Source organism: Rhineura floridana, chromosome 6 (genome assembly GCF_030035675.1).
Source record: "Rhineura floridana isolate rRhiFlo1 chromosome 6, rRhiFlo1.hap2, whole genome shotgun sequence".
Classification (NCBI taxonomy): domain Eukaryota; kingdom Metazoa; phylum Chordata; class Lepidosauria; order Squamata; family Rhineuridae; genus Rhineura; species Rhineura floridana.
The window spans coordinates 115,800,401-115,820,187 of record NC_084485.1 but is presented as its reverse complement, the minus strand read 5'-3'; the positions used below and the strand labels follow the sequence as shown (position 1 = coordinate 115,820,187).

General features: G+C 44.7%; 1 protein-coding gene across 1 annotated transcript in view; it reads left to right on the top strand.

The window, feature by feature from the left end:
- COL24A1 (collagen type XXIV alpha 1 chain) overlaps window positions 1-19,787 on the top strand; it is a 333,005-nt gene that overhangs the window by 228,185 nt on the left and 85,033 nt on the right. Inside the window, exons 36-41 of the mRNA XM_061633547.1 lie at window positions 1,079-1,132; window positions 2,677-2,784; window positions 7,678-7,731; window positions 7,948-8,055; window positions 12,083-12,136; window positions 19,568-19,621. Coding sequence (XP_061489531.1) covers window positions 1,079-1,132; window positions 2,677-2,784; window positions 7,678-7,731; window positions 7,948-8,055; window positions 12,083-12,136; window positions 19,568-19,621 — 432 coding nt within the window. The remainder of the gene's footprint in view (window positions 1-1,078; window positions 1,133-2,676; window positions 2,785-7,677; window positions 7,732-7,947; window positions 8,056-12,082; window positions 12,137-19,567; window positions 19,622-19,787) is intronic.

Here is a 19,787-nt window from a genome sequence, read left to right as displayed (position 1 = left end):
GCCTGTAGGATCAGGTCAATGGCTTGTCTAGTCCAGCATCCTGTTCCCATAGGCCAGTCAGATGCCTATGGGAAGCCTGCAAATAGAACATGTCTGTAATAGTGCTCTACCCCCTTGGGATTCCCAACAACTGGTATTTGGAGGCATACCGCATCCAATGGTGGTGGTAAAACCTAGCTGTTGTGGCTAATGGCCTTTGAGAACCTTATCCTTCACGAATTTGTCTAATCCTCTTTTAAAGCCATCCAAGTTGGTGGCCATCACTAGTTCTTGGTATGATGTGGCATGATTATTATAGTTCCTTTTCAACAATTTAAGCCTTTGATATTTTTACTGCAGTTTAGTTTTCCAGAATCCCAGCTTCTCTTCAATATGGGAGCAAAGCAATTACATTGTTATCAGTGCAGACAATAAAATAATACTGTTACTCAATCCAAATAAAATTAATGAGAAAGATTCCAAGTTCCAAAGAACTCTTCTTCAGTCTAGAAGATTTTTCTAGCACAAGACATGGCAGAAGTCCAGCTACAATAATAGAATGATAATGATAAGAATCAATTTGCAGATTAATGTGCTCAACTACATATAGTTTAACAATCTTTTAAGTTGCACCTGTGAATGCTGCGAGAAACAAGCAAATACCATTCTCTCTTTCAAAAATATAAAAGCTAGCAGTCTATTGTCATCATCATAAAATCATTTCTTCCAGAATATTTTAAATAAGTGAAAGGAGTATACTGTCTGCCAATTAACACATTTCCCCTTTCAATTCAAACATATCTCAAATTATGATGTAGCCCCACAGAAATTACCTTTTTTATGTTAAGCCATACTTTAAAAATTCAGACCCACGTAATCTCCCCCCCGCCCCACACTTTGGGTATGGTTAGCTGTAGTCCTCATCACATTATGTATGAAGAAAGACAAGACAGCTGCAAACCCCCTCAATTTCTCTGTCCCAACTATTCATATGTTGTTCCCTCTGCTGTTGTGCACTGGGGCAATGAACCTCCATTTGATATATTTGTACACCATAGTTTTTGAAGTGACATTTGGATGTATTTCTTCTGAAACATAGGGTGTGCCAGGACCACCAGGGGAAGATGGTGTCCAAGGAAAAGATGGATCAAAGGTACATTTTAATGACTAAATATTCCCAGTGTTGCCTTTCTACTGTGTTTCTTAAAATTAAAGATACTTTTTAAAGCACTAGCTAAAGCAATTGTATTGCTGCCCTGGCATACATAGAGTATTTCTATTATGTCATGCTGGCAAAGGATTACACTGGAGATGCTGGGCCTGTCAGTAAGACATCAGAGTCTTAGCAAAATTCCTGCTCAAAAGAGCAGTTGTCATCACTCCTCATTATCTTGCGGAGTATATTTCAAGTAGGCTTTCTATGGTTGGTATGGCAAACTTCATATAGACATTGCAACAAAACTGAAGGATTAAGATGCTAATTGCTCCTGGGCCTAGGAAGCAAAGGAAAGGAATACTTGTACAACTCTATTTCAGTTTTTCGTATGTCTGGAGCACAGCTTAGCCAGACTTGATGGCAATTTTGCCTAAATTAAAAACATTTTAAATTCATCCACCTTGCACCCCAAACATTATCAGTGAGTTTTCAGTAAGTTGTTTTCATAAAGAATGTTTTGCTTTTGTCCAAGGCCAGCTCCCAGGGCCCTTCCACATGGATTTCACTGCAGGACTAGAATTGCTGATTCATGTATCTGATTCTCTCTGTCTGGACTTTGAAAGTGGTGATGCTGACCAGAACCCTCATTAGGACTGGAGGAAGCTACCTAGCTTCCAGGGCACGTTTCTTACAGTGATCACAGGGATGACATGACAAAAAGGAAACCTGCTTTTCCCTGAAACACTTCCTACTCTTCTTGTTGTTTGCTACAGAACCCAGTGAGAGCATGAGAAAATGTCATCCAGAACCCCCTCCCCCTTGGGTTCAGACTGGTTGTCTGGAGTCAGCCTTGTCTGTTTATTCACGTTTACTTATAAGGTGGTATGTGTGCAATTCTGACATGCACATAAAAAGGGGAAAGGATTCTCTTTCTCCTCCTTACCACTCTGTTGCTTCAGGTATTTTTCTTCCAGCTTGGCTCACTTCTGAAGGGAGAAGGGGTTTCCACTTCCCTCTGCCATAACCTCCTTTTCATGTAAAAATTAGACCCTTCACCCAACCCATGTATATGTGAATGTGACCAACAATACGAACAACAACTGTATCTGCCCCTTGCCACAGACCAGGTTGGTTCTTGCTGCTTGTATTGTGCTGCCTCCCCCAACACTATGGAAACTCCACCCCATAAGACTTCCATAATGCACTGCACATAGTTTTTTTTCCACATGACTTTCTAAGTGGCTTTGAACCGCCTTTCCTACTCTTTATGTGCAGGTGTGAAAGTACTAGAAATCAAACTACAACATAGCTGAAGTGGGTTTTGTATGCAAGTTATAAATACATTAAATACCAAAGCACTCTTGGTGTCATGTGTGAAAGCCTCCTGTTCCTAGGTCCCAATCCACCATTTAGGGACCCCTGATTTACAGGCTACTTGAATAAAAAGAAGACTTGTACTAGATAAATGTTTGCATAGTGGTCATACTTAATAAACTAATTCCATCCCTCTTCACCTTTGCTTATGCGTATGGTTGCTTCAGGGGAGCGTAGGAGACCAAGGACTTCCTGGAGAAGATGGTGACAAAGGGGAGACTGGAATTCCAGGAGTGACAGGCCTTTCAGGTGAACCTGGCATAAGAGGCATTCCAGTAAGTATCTCAGTATTATAGCACATTTCACAAAAATGTAACCTGTTTGCTCCAAATTATCTTGGCAACTAAGTATACTGTATGAATGTTATCTTGTCTGAGATAAAGAACTAAATATAAAATTCATGAAACAGCATGAGCATGGGGGAAGGTATATTGCTTATTACCAGTGATGTCACAAGTGCTACTCAGTAGGTGCCACCCAGGACACTTGTACACTCATAGCACACACACAGCATTCATTACTAGCTGGGAGGGGAACTGCATTTTCCCAGGAAAAACATTTTTCCCAGGAAAAATAAGATTTTCCATACAGCAGAAGCACTACCTTGGGAAAGATGGTGGGAACCTCTCCAATGATTAACCCATCAGAACTGTGCATTTATTGTACAGAAATTGTCTATATAATTTGACAGTTTGAAAGTCATGGCCAAAGTTGTAGCAGCAAGTTTGAAACAAGTTGTTGATTCCAGGCCAGCTAAATTTGGATGGTTTTCTCTCACACATAGCTAGCACTAATTAACACTTCTGCTGGCAAGCACAGTAATGGGGCCACGCTGCAGATAGTTGTGGAGAATTAATTATGTCTCACATTGACGTCAATTAATAAACGGTGGCACTTGCACTCCCAGTTTTCTTGTTTTTACACATCTGTGCTCCCACTTCAGACATTACACAGAGGCATGAAAGCTGAAATGTTCACTTCTGATTCCTGTTTCCACTGCCTGGAACTGTTTCCACATCCAAAGACTCACCCAGTCCTATGGAAAGACTCTGGTCTCAAAGCAGACCTACATCCCAGTGGCTTGATCCACCAAAACATTAATAAATGCACAGACCAGTTTTGCTTGCAACGTTACAACCTTGTAATAAAATAAAATATAGCAAATCCCGATATGTGTATTTTGCTCAGACTTGGAGTCTTCCACGTGCTGACTTCTTTAAAAATGCTTTAAAGGTATAGACCTTCAAGAGAAGATACATAAAATCAGAATGTTTAGGGTTGCAATTCCATACATATTTGCTTGAGAGCAAGTCCCATTGAACAATGAGGTTTACTTCTGAGCAGACATACACAGACTGCACTGTGAATGTCTCTTACAGTATGATTATTGAATTGTTTCGTTCTAAAGTGTTCTGATGCTATTTACTCCTGATTTAACTTTTCTTTTTTAATATGTAGCATGTGCCTTAAAGGTTAGTCAAAACCAAATGTTTGATGTTGGTATAAGCCCAGCCATTCAGTCTTTGCATAAATCTAGTTAAAATGCTGCAAATTATATCCCCCATGTTAGTATTATTAATGTATATTATTTATCACATAGTAACTTGGTATTCACTTAGTAGGTTTAAAGTAGGTTCTTAAAGCTACTGCACTGACTAATGAAGTTTGACAACTTGTCCTTGTTACTCTTAGTTAATGCACATCCCTGTTTGATGCAGTTCACCTTCATTTTAAGTACTTCCCAACAGTACATTACATATCACTTCCAGACAGCTTCATGGAAATTTGAATTTGAATTACCACATCTAATGGGGTGGGGAGCCCCATTCGCCCTAGAGCAGGGGTGGGGAGCCCTCCAGATGATGCTAGATTACAACTCCCATCATTCCTTGACCATTGGCTATACTGGCTGGGGCTACTAGAATTCAACAACATCTTAAAAATTTGGTGAGCTTATCTGGTGATCTAATGAAAAGGGGGAGCTCATTCACAGTCTCTCCAACACAAGAGGGGTTCACTGGGCCACACTGGATAGCCCCCTCTACCAATGAGATGCATGCATACTGGCTCTGGAGATCGGGACTAGTCAGCACAACGGTCTCATGCATTGTAAGAACATGTGAGGAGTTTGAGTGAACACTCTCAAGAAAATCAGTAAACTTCCTGAAAGTTGTTACTGATTTTCTTTGCAATGTACAATTGCAGGGGTGTGTTGGAGATCTTGTAGGCTGCATTGTCTGCGCAGCCTGATGGCTAGGTCAAATTGGCCTTGCCAGTGCCCACACAAACAGTGTGCCCTCAAATGTGTCCACTACAAAAATTCTTTGCAATATGCATGGGTTCAGCAGCAGATCAATCAATGTGGAAAGAGCTTCTTGAGTGTAAGAAATTTGAACTACACTAGTCATATGCACTGAATGAGATGTACTTGATATGAAAATGTAAAGCATGCACATTAGGCCTAAGGTTACAATCGTACACACACTTTACTGGGCGTGTCATTGAACTTAATGAGAGTTACGTCTGAGGAGATATGCATGGGCTTACAACTCAACATTAGTAAAGAAACATAAAATGGCAGCACGCAGCTATTTTTCCCCTCTTTATTTGTTTTCTGTTAATACACTGGTGGCATCATCTCCTCTTGACTTGAGCAATATTATTGCCCTCCAAAATTTTAAAAAGATTTGCTTGAATGTGAAGGAAGATGCCAGTGTTTTAATTGGACCGTGGGATAACTTTAGCATGTCACATCCTGATGTCCTGGGTGTTTTTCTATAATGAAGAGTAAAAGTCACATTGAATTCAAACAGTGGTCCATCCAACCCATATGCTGTCTCAGCCACTGGCTATCTCTACATTTTAAAGGACATTTAACAACATGATGTAATTAGAACACTTTGTTCCATGCTATCCATTTATAATACAGTTTATAATACTCATTTTCCCCAAGCCGTGGAATAGATTCTGTCTCAGGGCCAAACCAGCTGAAATGTGTATTCTACCCTTCCTCCTAAAGGATCCCAGGGTGGCAACATGAGATGCCATTCATGTAATTAACAAGTGTATAAGTGGCCTTTAAAAAGTAAATAGTAGTCCCAGGGAGGGAGGAGTGATCTGGATTGGGACTCTGGCATGGGGGGTGTAATTTAACCCCTTTGCCTCCCACTATGGTCCCTATCGGTCCCCCTTTCCCTGCTATTTGCATTTGGAATAAATGTTTCCATTGGTGTGTATGAGGACTTTTCTTCTAATGCAAATAGCAGTCACAGAAAACTGGACCATATCTGAACCACATCAGTGTGCAAAGGGTTAAAGCCCCTGTATCTCTCACATTACTTTCAGATGTAGATCAGGACCCCCCTCCTTCATGCCTGCTGTTTACTTTAAAAAAAAACCCCAACTATTCAGCAATTGTTAATTTTGTAAATGGCATCTTTTCTAATATGGCCTGCAATGCAGCTATTTCATGATAACCACACAGTTTAGAACAAACCAGATATGTTCTACTGTCTTTGCCCTGAATAATGTGTTGCATAAAAAAGCCAAAAAAGAGGAAAGAAATCTGATCAGCTGCAACACATTTTATTCTAGCTATTTTGCTTAGTCACCAAGCATACCCGCAGTGTTTTCTTACAAATCAGTTAATGAGTCTAATCTAGAGGTTAGCTGTTTATAAAATGTCTGCTAAAATCTTCTTACATTGTCTGCACTATTTGTTTTCATAGTATGACAATAAATAGCTTCCTTCCATCTCTAAATTACTATTTCTTATGGCCACAAAAATCTGAGGATGGGGCTGGAAAATTAAACAGAATGATGAAACATAGCAGCCATCCACTTAGTGTATACAAATAAAATAATTGAGAGACACCCCCCCCAAAAAAAGATGGGTACATAGGGACTGAGGAAACTGTCTTATGCAGAATCTGGTTCATCTAGCTCAGTAGTGTCAATAATGGCTAGCAGCGACTCTCCAGGATTTGAGACAGGGATCTCTCCCAACCCTACCTGGAGATGCCAGAGATGGAACTTGGGACTTTCTGGGTGAAAAGATGATGCTCTGCCACTGAGCTATGTCCCTTCCCTCAAATTCTGCAATTTGGTTGAGAAAGAATAGGCAATAGTGTTCATATCAAGGCGAAGAACATTGGCCCCCAGTGTAAGCTGTGGTTTGTCAGTGATAAGGACTAATTAAGCTATGATTTTCAGGATGAGAGACAGACCGGTTCTTTCCTATCTTTTTAATATAGGTGCATATTGGTGCCATGAAAGGTGCAGGGATGTGTGTATGTTTCAAACAGAGAAATGGAAGGAAGAGAGAGATGAGTTTTCAGGACCAGAGGAAAAGATTCTCACTACAGGTTCTGTTTCCAGTGTGCCCAATGGTAGCTGGGGGGGTTGTCCCTGGCTGGCATATAAACAGGGAGAGCCAACTTGGTCAGTGAGAGGACACTAAGAGTATGATTGGTGGTGGTGGCTGTGCAATATTTCAATATTAAAGTACAACACATTGCTTCAGGTATGGTGGTTCTTTGTTTTGTACCAGTTCAGTGTAGACCCATAACATCAAGTAATTCCCAATCAAGTAATAATAATAATAATTATTTATTTATTTTGGTCATTGACCAGCAGACCTATCAAGTAATTGTAGGGGTGATTTAACATGTCATGACTTGCTTGGGAGGACAGCATGAAAGCTGGTCATTTTTCTGGTTTGGTGAGTTTGGTACCTGGCTTAGCGAGTAAATGGCCACTCTCTTCCTTGTTTAAACCTAGTCAGGAACTGAAGTAATGCAAATACATTTACTTTCACTGGGAATCTTTTTCTGGCCTGGATTTGATGTATTTCAGTTCTTCCCTGAATGAATATAGTTTCTTGCTAGATGAAGTGTTTGGCTTGAACACAAAATTTATTTTAGTCTCCAGCTGTTGTTTTCTATCCAGACATGTTAGAGCTTGTTGCATTTTCATTGACTTGATAAAAATCATCCTAAACATTATATCACTCTGCTCCAAAATGGGACACTAATGTGTTCAAGACCAAATTTAATATGTTTTTCATAACCGTCATGTTTAATTTTAAAAGACCTCACTAAGATGTTGCAATTCACACTACAGTTTAAACATGTTCTCAAAGCTCTCTTCCTTCATAACAAATACTTTAGGGGCGTGAAGGAGCTCCAGGAAGTCCAGGTCAAAGGGGCCGTCCAGGAAAAAAGGTAATTAATCTTCATTCTTCAACCTTGAACTTGTATTGCAAATCAGTTCTTTTTAATTGAGAAACTAGCATTGTTTATTAATAAATGGAGAGATAATAAATGAACAGTTTAAAAACAGAATGTTAATAGAATGAGACTATAGTGGCTTTCCAGTGCAGTTTTCATTTAGCACAATATTTTTGTTCTCTTCTCTTTGACTCCTACCCTCCTCAAAAGGGGGAAAAGGGACAACATGGGCCCCCCGGAGAGATTGGCGCCACAGGTGACCCTGGCCAGCCTGGAGAAATTGGTCCAAAAGGTTCCCGAGGAACTAGAGGCCCAATGGTTGGTATCCATTTAAACTGAGAAATCCTGTCGTTTTGTATAAACTTCCATGCAGAAGAATCAGGTCTGTACTAGAAAACATTTTATTATATACATGGAAGATACTGGATGTTTAGCAGATTGTTTAACTCTCCCTGATTTGTGAGGGATCAGCCAAAGGTACGACATATACAGCACTTAAGGGGATCCATCACACAGGGTTAACCTGAATCTTACCCTCTTCCTTGTTTGTTGTGGTAGCAGAATGGATGAAGTGGAGAAGTCTGTCATTAAATTCATGAAGAGAATAAATTGTACCCCAAAGCAAGGGATGTATGAGGTTAGGAATGTCCATTCCAACATTTATTAGTCATAACCTGAGCTGATTTGATTCTGCTGCAGTTTGGTTTCTGCCCAGTGTAATGCTATTCACTATTATGTCACAGTTCAGACCTCTTTTTACATGATTTCACAAAATTTCAGTGTAATTTGTTTTAAAATAACAGTGGAATTATTTATTTTATTATTTTTATATATATATATATATATTTTGTTGTGGTGGTGTAGTCCAAGACCACTTTTTTATGTGATTTCACAATACTTCATTGATCTGGAGTTGATCTGACCCAGCTTTGCCCACCTAAATACTCGGTGCAACACCAGCACAGCCTGCAGGGATGGGGGGGGGAGGAGTTGCTGTGGTGTACAGAACTTCCATCTCTGTCCCCAGAAAACCACTCTGTCTTGGACGTGGCTGTAAGGGCCTGCACCTGGTGTCGGGCCAAGGAGACAGTAAACTAGGGCTGCTGCTGGTGTACCGTCCACCCTGCTGCCCCGCAGCTTCTCTAACTGAGCTGGTGGAGGCCATCTCGGCTGTGGTATTGGAGGAGCCCAGAACGATAGTGCTGGGTGATTTCAATGTCCATGCTGATGCTGCCTCTAGTGTTCCGGCTTGGGACTTCATGGCCTCCATGACAACCATGGGGCTGTCTCAAGTTGTCACTGGCCCAACACATAGGGGAGGGTTTTTGCTCCGGATGGAGGAAGGGGTGGTCTGGAGATGGGGATGGTGGTGGATGTCACCCCATTGTCATGGTTAGATCACTTCCTGGTGAAGTTTAGACTTATGGCTCTGATTCTTCCCTGCAGGTGTGGTGGACAGATTAAGATGGTCCGCCCCCAGAGCCTAATGGAATCCACAGGATTCCTGAATGCCCTGGGGGAGTTCCCAGTAGATAGAGCAGGTGACCCTGTTGAAGCTCTTGTCACACTGTGGAACAGCAAGGAGCGTCAGGCCCTTGACACAGTTGCCCCTGAGCGCACTGTGGAGCCCGGTTTGCAACTTGGTATACAAGTGAGCTAAGGGCAATGAAACAGGCTGGACGATGGCTAGAGTGCAAGTGGCAAAAGACGTGCTGTGAGGTTGACTGGGCACGAGTAAAACATTATAACGATGCCTACTGTGTGGTGGTGAGGGTGGCGAAGAAGGCCCACTTCTCTGCCTCCATCACATCCTCAAGTAGCCATCTAGTGGAGCTTTTCCGTATTGTCAGGGGTCTGTTGACATCAACTCCAGGAAATGGAGTTTTAGTATCTTCAACTACCCACTTTGAACTGCTGCAAGGTACTTTGACGGTAAAGCTGCTCACCTCCATAGCAGTCTTGATGCCCCATCCACATCTACTGTAGTCCCCAATGAGGTGTCCAGTGCAACATCTGCTGCAACGTCTTGGGAATGGTTTCAGTCAGCCTGATGACGTGGACAAGGTGCTTGCGATGATGTGGCCAGCAACGTGTCCTCTCGACTTGCTCTTCTTGGCTTATTAAAGCTTGCCGAGGGGGGTTCACAGAGTGGATCCAGGGTGTGGTCAATGCATCATTGCAGGAGGGAGTGGTTCCAGCCGCCTTGAAAGAGGTGGTGATCCGACCACTCTTCAAAAAGCCCACCCTGGACCCATTCGTTTGTGACAACTGCCGACCAGTTGCAAATACTCCCTTTTTAGGGAAGGTGATTGAGAGGGTTGTGACACAGCAATTGCAGGTACTCTTGGATGAAACAGATTATCTTGACCCATCCCAGTCTGGGTTCAGGCCTGGTTATGGGACTGAATCGGCCTTGGTCGCCCTGATGGATGTCCTTCATCGGGAGAAGGAGAGGGGGAGTGCAACCCTGTTATTCTTACTTGATCTCTCTGTGGCTTTTGATACCATTGACCATGGTATCCTTCTGGGCCGACTTGGTGAGCTGGGTATTTTACAGTGGTTCCGATCCTATCTCCAAGGTCGCTCTCAGAGGATAGCATCTGTCTTTCGGCCACCTGGCAGTTGTGCTGTGGGGTGCCGCAGGGTACCATCTTGTACCCCATGCTCTTTAACATCTGTAGGAAGCCCTTGGGAGTGGTCATCAGGAGATTTGGGGCAAGGTGTCAGCAGTATGCTGACGATACCCAGCTCTATTTCTCCGTAACATCTGAATCTGGAGAGGCCGTGCAAGCCCTTGGCCACTGCCTGGACTCGGTGGTGCGCTAGATGAGGGCCAATAAACTGAATCCTAGCAAGACGGAGGAACTGTGGGTTGGTGGTTCCCGAGTTTGGATAATTGGTCAGTTGCCTGCTTTGGATGGGGTCATACTCCCTCTGAAAGAGCAGGTTTGTAGTCTGGGGGTGCTCCTGGATCCATCTTTGTTGCTAGAGGCCCAGGTGACCACCGTGGCTAGGAGTGCCTTTTACCAGCTTTGGCTGGTAAGACAACTGCAGCTGTTTCTGGACTGGGATAAGCTGGACCACTGTTGTCCACGCACCGGCAACCTCCAGGCTGGATTACTGTAATGCACTCTATGTGAGCCTGCCTTTGAGGTTGGTCCAGAAGTTGCAGCTGGTGCAAAATATAACAGTGAGACTACTCACTGGGACAGGGTATTGCCAACATGTCACCCCGCTGCTGAAAGTATTGCACTGACTGCCCATTTGCTACCGGGCCAAGTTCAAGGTTCTAGTTTTGGTGTACAAAGCCCTATACAGCTTGGGACCAGGACACCTGAAAGACTGTCTTACTCCTTATATACCCAGTCGATCACTGCGCTCTGCAAGTGAGGGCCTCCTGCAGATACCATCTTATCAGGAGGTCCGTTCTTCACAACATAGCATGGTGGCACCTACCCTGTACAATTGCCTCCCCTTAAGTATTAGGCAGGCACCATCTCTGTTATCTTTTCTGCGCCTATTGAAGACTTTCCTCTGTCAGCAAGCCTTTTAAGTTGACACCTATCCCAGTCTGCGTCTGTGTTGGAATTGCTTTTTAATATTTTTTTACTTTTTTTTTAAGCAATATGTTTTTTTAACCCTTTTTTAAAAAAAGATTTCTTTAAAGCTTTTTAAAAGAATGTTCTTAAAGTTGTTTTGTTTTAATGTATTTTAAGGTCTGTTTTTATGATGTTTTAAAGTGTTTTTAGTGCTTTTGTTTGCCGCCCTGGGCTCCTGCTGGGAGGAAGGGTGGGATATAAATCTAATAATAATAATAATAATAATAATAATAATAATAATAATAATAATTGTTTTTTCTATGTTATTATTCTCTTTGCAACCTCACTGCTTTGCCAGAACACCCCTCCCCATCCAAGTAATAAATTCCATTTAAACTATTGCAATGCATTAAGGGCCATGCTGCCTTTGAAAGTGAAGTGCTTCGGGAAGTTGCTTTGTCATATTGTGTGTATGTGGTTGTATTAGGATTTGAGCCTTTTCACCCTCCATCCATCCACTCCATTTATCTCTCTAATTATATTCATTTGCCTACATAATATAAAGCAAGGCATGTCATACATTCTCAACTTTGGTTGGATTCTGCTCTATGGTTGGCATTCAGTGCTAGTCCTACTCTAGTAATAGACATGACTAATTTTGGTTCATTCATTTCAGTGGGTCTGCTGCAAGTGGGACATAGATGAATACAACCCTTTGTATTTTTCTGATCAGAAGTGTAATGTGGATCAAGATCTTAACTAGCTAAACAATTAAAATGTGTTTACTGCTGCTTATGCTTGTACAGGGACATTTAGGATCAATGGGATCTGCAGGAGAACCAGGAGTTCCAGGTTATGGGGTATGATACATTTACTGAATGCCTGCCTGTACTTTCTATTGTTTGTTACGTGTAGTCTTATATCTTACTTTATTTGTTATGGCCTGCTGGTTTGTGCAATAGACATTTATATATCTTTGGTTAGATGTTGGTAGATTGTAGTCTATGTGTGGTTATGAGATTCTCACCTGGAGATTAATGATATATGTACACAATGAAGGGAGTGCTTAGAAACCAAAGCTGACCCTGTCTCTTTTGCCCTGCCCCTTTTATCCCAGCCCTGCTGCTGTGAAACACATCTGGATTTGTGCTGACTGCAACAAGTGGTGTATGTGTAAGGGCTGAGGGAAAATTGGCTGAGGAAGCTACAGTTGGGTCTCCTCCTTTTCCAGGGGATTTCCTGTTATACTATTAATCCTTGGGTTGCAACCTGACAACCCTAATCCCATCAAGTATCCACTTAATACTTTCCAGGATCTGACATTAATACTGCAGTTTTAGCAATATGCAAGTTTACATAAATCATTGTGAAATCTTTGGTTGATGAACAACCCTAGTAAGAATGTGGGCTTTTTAAAAAGCTTTAAAAGAAGGCATACATTAACCTAATTTAGAGCACAGACCTAATCCTCCCCCAGCACATACACAAACAAACCCCACTAGCAGGGTTTTGCAGAGTGGAAGTGTCACTGACGCATCTGCAGCCCTGCTACTCGCAGTGGTCACAGTTAAAGATTGGGGGCAGCAGGACAATTGGGCCTGATCCAGAGCTTTTCACTGTGCCAGCTCCAGACAGGCAAAGCGTTTGGGCCCAGATCGAGTCCAATGCCATTGTGCAACAGCAGTGAGACTGGCTTGGAATCCAGTGGATCCCAGGCTAGCTCATCCCTGTTTATCGTCACAACACCCCATTTCAGGGCTCTTTGCTGGCTTCCACTGGTGGGCCACCTGCTTGCACGTTCAACAACTGGAAGGGGAAGGTTTGTGTCAATGGAGGATGCACAGTGAGAGCCCGGCTTAGCTGGAAGAGCTGGGCAGAGGTACACTTCTGCCTAATCCACACGCCCCCAGCCTGGCATAGGGGGGGTTGGATTGCTCTGCCCATCTGTTCCTTTCCTCCTCAAGATTGATGTGCTGGTCTGAAGGATCCCTGTGAAAAGCTACAAGACTTCCCACAACTATATTTTTCTCTGCCTGAAAAAAAATTTTAGTGTGTGAATTTACAATCATATTTTAATTTTTCAAAAACATTTTATCAAAAAGTAAAACATTATTTTAAATGATATTTTATTGTATTTTTTTCAAAGGAAGATAGATACATCTTATTCATTTGTTTTTTGTTTGCATTTGTATTACACTGTTCTTCCATCATGGAGCCCAAGGTGGCTACTTAAATCCAAAAAAGACTAGAAAATACACATATGATAACCAAAACTGCACTCTGTCTCTATTCCGTCTTTTGAAAGTTTGTGGCTTTGCTTCCAAGTGTTGTGGTCTTCTGGCCTTCAAATATCTGACCAACTAGGGACATGCTTTTCTCCTGTGCATGGAAAGATGATATCAGATGGGTAACTAGCTCCACCTAGTGGTTGAAGGCAAAAGAGTACTGCTGACGTTTTACTGTAGCTCCGTTCCTGGTCTGCGCCTGCTCCGTGCTCAGTTTTCTCTTTTGCCTCACAGAAAATGGTTGCATTCTCTCTGTCTCCGTGATTCAGGCTTGTAGCGTTTTGTTGTTTGGGTCTTCTGTGTGAGTTCGTTCTTGTTCTTTCCCTCAAAGTTTTTCTTATTCCTCTTCCTTCTGGTAATAGTTTAAAACAAAACAAAACAAAACAAAAAGGTTCCTTCTGTCCTTCTCCTTCTAACCTTCCCCCGTGGCGAGGAACAGCCAGCCCCTCTCCACGGCTCTGGCAGCCGTCAACCTATTCAGACTCCCTCTCTAACTAATTTTGCTGACGTTCCTCCTCGTTCAGCAAGCTACAGCGTCGGCGGCTTCAACCTTAGCGGCAGCCTTCCCAGGGCTCGATACCCAGGCCTACACCCAGTTATTTCTCGCTCTTTACGAGCGGCTTTCGTTTTTACCCGCTCTGTAGCGGGAGAGGAGGTAGACGCGCAGAAGCAATAGAGGGGAAGATGCCGGCCGCTGCTAAACTTTGAGAGTCGCCAGGTCGTTTACTAGCACTGTCAGTCACCAACAGCAACATTTATTAACCCCATAAGTCCCGCAGTGTGTGCCCGCGATGGGGAAAGCCACACACAAAACGAAACACCTCTCAAAGGGGTTGAAGCCTCCTCCCCGCATGGCATCAACAGGCGCAGTATCAGAGTCCCTTCCCACACTGGGATTGGAGCAGTCTCATTCCTCAGGGGATCATTCTGAAGTAGCGATGGCCCGCCCCTCTACCGTCAGGCACGAGGTGGCTGAGGCTCAGATTCTGGCGGGCAGAGTGGCTACAGAAGGCAGGATATCTGTCCCACATAAGCGAACTTGTAGAGATGGTCAAGCTCCTGTCCACCATACAAGGGACCAGAGAGACCTGGAACCCCTGTCTGATGACGAAGGCAGCCAGCCCCAACCTCCCTTAGATGCTATTTTTTCTACTACCTCCTCTCCTGAGGCGTTTACTGGGTTTTTGGATGAACCAATCCCTGTTCAACAGGTTCAATCTGCTGAAGGGCACAGGCTCTACTCTTCTCACACTCAGGCTTGCCCTGTTCAGTTACATCTGTCAGCACATTCAATTCAACAGCTGAAGGAGCAGCTTAGAGAGGCTCTCTTATTGGATCTGGCCAGGGACTTGTCTTCTCAAACTACTTCAGGCTCCCAGCCCTCAAGGTATCCACTTACAGATCACTTGAGGACAGATCCTCGCCCTCCTCCTGGCCACTCATCTCCAGATCCCCATGCGGCATCTCAAGGCAGACATCTACAGCTCCCTGACCAGGAGCCTATGGACGTAGAAAATGAATTGATTGTCTTGGATGAGGAGGAATGGAGTGGGGAGTTGGAATCTGAGGAGATTCTATCTACCAGGATATTTCAAGAGGCTCATTTTCTTCCTCTGCTGTGCAAGGCGATGGAAGCCCTTACCCTCACCTCTACAGAGGATCCTCCTACTCCATCCACCTCGAGAGTGTCAGCAGTATGTCCGGATCCAAAACCTAGGTCGAGAGTGTTGAAGCTTCCTTCTCTTCTCCCGAAGGTGCTCAAATCAGAATTCGACATTCCTTTACAATTCAAAAAGTCAGTTTCCATTGCCAACAAATATTATACACTAGAACAACCGCTCATGGATCAGTTGAAGGTCCCACTCATAGACGCGCCTATAGTCAATCTCCTGAACCCATCTTTGAACCCGAAAGACTCAGATGCTCACCTCAAGGATGCCACTGAGCATAAGATGGACCAGGGGCTTAGAAGAGTGCACGAGGCTAGTGCGCTATCAATCAGGGCAGCAGCAGCCTCCTCGGTATTTGCTCGAGCTTCCCTTCTCTGGTTGGAGGACCTGCTGGATGACCCACAGCAAGACCCAACCCGAGTGTGCAAATCTCTGCTGAAGGTCTCTCGGGCGGTTACCTTCATGGCAGACGCGTCCATGGATGCTATGCAGTTTGCAGCAAGGTCACTGACGGCAGGGGTCTTCACGCGAATGACCCTTTGGCTTCGTCACTGGGAAGCAGACCCTGCAGCTCGCTTGAACCTTGCCTCGGAACCCTACGTGGGAGGCAGATTATTCGGGGACACCGCCCTCGCGCATGTCTTGGAAACTAAGGAAAAGAAAAAGTCCATGCCATCCACCAGGAAAAGGGATGACGGCAGAGCCTTTCGTCGGTCATTCCATCCATATTTCTCGTCGCACTCCTTTCGGGGCTCACGTTCCTTTGGAAGACAGAAGGACGCCCGCTCCAGCCGTCCTTTCTGGAATAGACAGCGCAGCCAGCTTAAGTCCCAACAACACCTTTCGGGTCGCTCCGGATTCACATCCCAGTTGCGTGGAAACAGAGGTCAGTTCTGACGCCTCCGCCTCGCCGGTGGGTGGCCGTCTCCAACAGTTTGCTCACCGATGGAAGGACTTGTCCTCCAATCGGTGGGTCCTACACACTCTTCGATACGGCCTTCGCCTGGAATTTTCTTCCACCCTTCCGGCGAGATTCATTCCATCCCCTCTATCAACCAATCCACACAAGAGGGACAAAGTTTTACGGTCAGTTTCCCATCTTCTGCACATGGCAGCCATTGAGAAAGTTCCTCCAGGAGAGAGGTTCCTGGGAAGTTACTCTCTGTTCTTCACCGTCGGGAAAAAAGATGGTTCGTCCAGGCCTGTGTTAGACCTCAAGAGTCTAAACTGCTTCATAAAATACCGGACGTTTCGTATGGATACCTTGCTTTCAATCAAGGAAGCGCTGAGGATAGGGGACTTCCTCTCCTCTATCGACCTGAAGGAGGCATACCTTCACATACCAATCTTTCCCCCTCACAGAAGGTACCTCCGCTTCGCGGTGGGACAAGACCATTATCAATTCAAGGCTATGCCCTTTGGCCTGTCGTCTGCTCCCAGGGTATTCACAAAGATTGTGGTTGTCCTGGTGGCACACCTCAGGACTCTGGGGATTCATATATTTCCTTATCTGGACGATTTTCTGATCCGCTCACCATCATTGCACAAGGCATGGGAAGACCTCCATGTCACCCTGGCCTGTCTAAAGGACCATGGCTTCCTGATCAACAAAGCCAAAAGCCATCTCTTTCCGTCCAACCGCATTACACATTTGGGAATGACTATAGACTCTCTACACGGCCTCCTCACTTTGTCCCAAGACAGAGTCAGCAAGATTCGACAAGTAACATTGGATATCCTATCATCCCCCTCGCTGGACCTGATGAAATTGGCAACACTTCTCGGCTTGATGGTGTCCACGTTCCAAATGACGCCTTGGGCACATCATCACTCCCACACACTTCAGTGGGCACTTCTGCCCTTCCAATCCAACATAGCGTCCAGACATCACTGCAGGATAACTCTGTCACCACAGGTTCGACAGTCACTGTTTTGGTGGACCCACGAATTCAACCTAACGAGAGGCGTTCCCTTCCAGGATCCACCGCACACCCTGATAACATCAGATGCCAGCTTATCAGGTTGGGGAGCCATATGCGACAGGCACATGGTCGCCTCAGGAATCCACTCTGCCAATCAACCTGCTCGAACTGCGTGCAGTTCGTCTGGCCCTCAGGCACTTCGCGACCTCCAGACAGTTGGGAGCGGTGCTGGTCAGAACAGACAATGTGTCGGCCAAATCTTATTTGAACCGTCAGGGGGGCACACGCTCCCTCCTTCTTCAGAAGGAAGCCTTTCTCCTCTTCCAGTGGGCAGAAAACAATGTCGACTCGATAGCGGCAGAATATCTCAAGGGGGAGGACAACAGCCAAGCAGACTGGCTCAGTCGGGAAAAGCTACTTCAAGGGGAATGGAGTCTTCACCCAGAGGCCTTTCATCAGATAGTGAAACGTTTTGGCCACATTCATGTGGACCTCTTTGCCACCAGGCACAATCGACAGGTGAAGAGGTTCTTCTCCCGGTATGTGACACCAGGCACGGAGGGAACAGATGCCTTAACTTCCCGGTGGCCTCCGGGCAGACTGTATGCCTTTCCTCCGATTCCAGTTATTCCCAGGGTGATCAAAAAGCTTCGGGCCGAGAGATCGGCAATTCTATTAGTGGCTCCATGGTGGCCACGGAGACCTTGGTTTCCAGCCCTTCTTGACCTGTCGGTGGAACCACCATGGCAGATTCCAGTGCAAAGGGACCTACTCTCTCAGGGACAGCTCCGGCACCCGGATCCAGAGTGGTGGGCGCTTAATGTATGGAACTTGAACGGAGGAGACTCTTGAAAAAAGGCATCTCTCCCCAAGTGTTGGAAACTATGATGGCTTCTAGACGCCCTTCCACGCTCAGAATTTATGAGAGCACATGGAAGGCCTTCTCATCCTGGTCACGGCAGAAAGGAATTCTTCCTCAGAAGGCGGGGGTCAACCAGATCTTGTCTTTTCTACAAGACGGCTTATCTTTGGGTCTCAGACCAAATACCCTGAAGCGCCAAGTTTCGGCCTTGTCGGCAATCCTCTCCAGATCTCTGGATAATCCAATCGGATCTCACCCTTTCGTTAAACGTTTCCTCGGGTGCGACGATAACAGCACCACCTACGGTGCACCGCTACCCAACTTGGGATTTACATAAAGTTTTGTCAGTCCTTCAAAGACCTCCATTTGAACCTCTGAGTCAGGTTTCCCTCCGTCTTCTCTCCTTTAAGGTCTTGTTTCTCGTGGCCATCACTTCGGCCCATAGAGTGTCTGAGTTGAATGCCCTATCCGTCCATAAAATTTTTTGTATATTTCATAAGGATAGAGTAGTCCTACGTACTGTTCCTTCCTTTCGTCCCAAAGTGTTGTCTACCTTCCATTGCCAGCAAGAGCTGGTATTGCCGTCCTTTTGTCCGAATCCTGTCCACCCTTTAGAGAAAGCCTGGCACTCTCTTGATGTGCGAAGAGCACTTAAAGTTTATATTTCCAAGACAAAGCCAATTCGGAAAACAGATAATTTGTTTGTCTCTTTCCACCCTACCTCCCTAGGGAATAAGGTGTCCACGTCCACACTAGCCAGGTGGATTAAGGCATGCATATCATTAGCTTATGCCTCTCTAAGATTAGCTCATCCTACCAGAATAGTAGCTCACTCTACCAGAGCAGCGGCCACATCAGCGTCCTTTTCCCGTAATGCCCCTCTCGCAGAGATTTGTAGAGCAGCCACATGGTCCACTCCCAATATGTTCATTAAACATTATAAAATAGACTCCTATGCTTCATCAGAGGCAGCCTTTGGGAGGAGGGTGCTACAGCACGTCCTCACAGATCAATTGTAGCCACAGCCCAGCAGTATTCCCACCCTACATGGGTCAGCTTTGGTATGTCCCATCTGATATCATCTTTCCATGCACAGGAGAAGAGACATTTGGTCTTACCGTGAAATCGGTCTTCTCTGTGCATGTCAAAGATGATATCAGGGCCACTCCCTATGAGGGCTGGGCTGCCTTTATAAGCACGGTTAGTCCTGGAGCAGAGAGTGTATGAGTACTGTTGTCTTGTCTTGTTTGTGGCGTCTATTGGCCTGATTTGGTGGGCTTGTCATCGTAAACTGAGCACGGAGCAGGCGCAGACCAGGAACAGAGCTACAGTAAAACGTCAGCAGTACTGTTTTGCCTTCAATCACTAGGTGGAGCTAGTTACCCATCTGATATCATCTTTGACATGCACAGAGAAGACCGATTTCACGGTAAGACCAAATGTCTCGTCTAACATGTCACCTCTGGCAACGTATTAACTACAAAGCAAATATATATATATGGAGGGAGGGAGACATAACATGATATTTATGTTTAATTGTTTCTTTTTTTAGGGTCACCAAGGTCAGCCAGGAGCACCTGGCCCTCCAGGACCTAAAGGAGAGAAGGTATGAAGAGCAGGAAGTAGTAGCAAATAGTGTAGCTGACTGAGACTACCACTTTTGGTTAGAAGTCTTGAATACTCACAAATGAAGCATACATTGTTTGCAACCTCTGATTTTTACCCATTCATATTAAAAATAAAAATTCTGAGGGAACAAATTGCATGAAGAG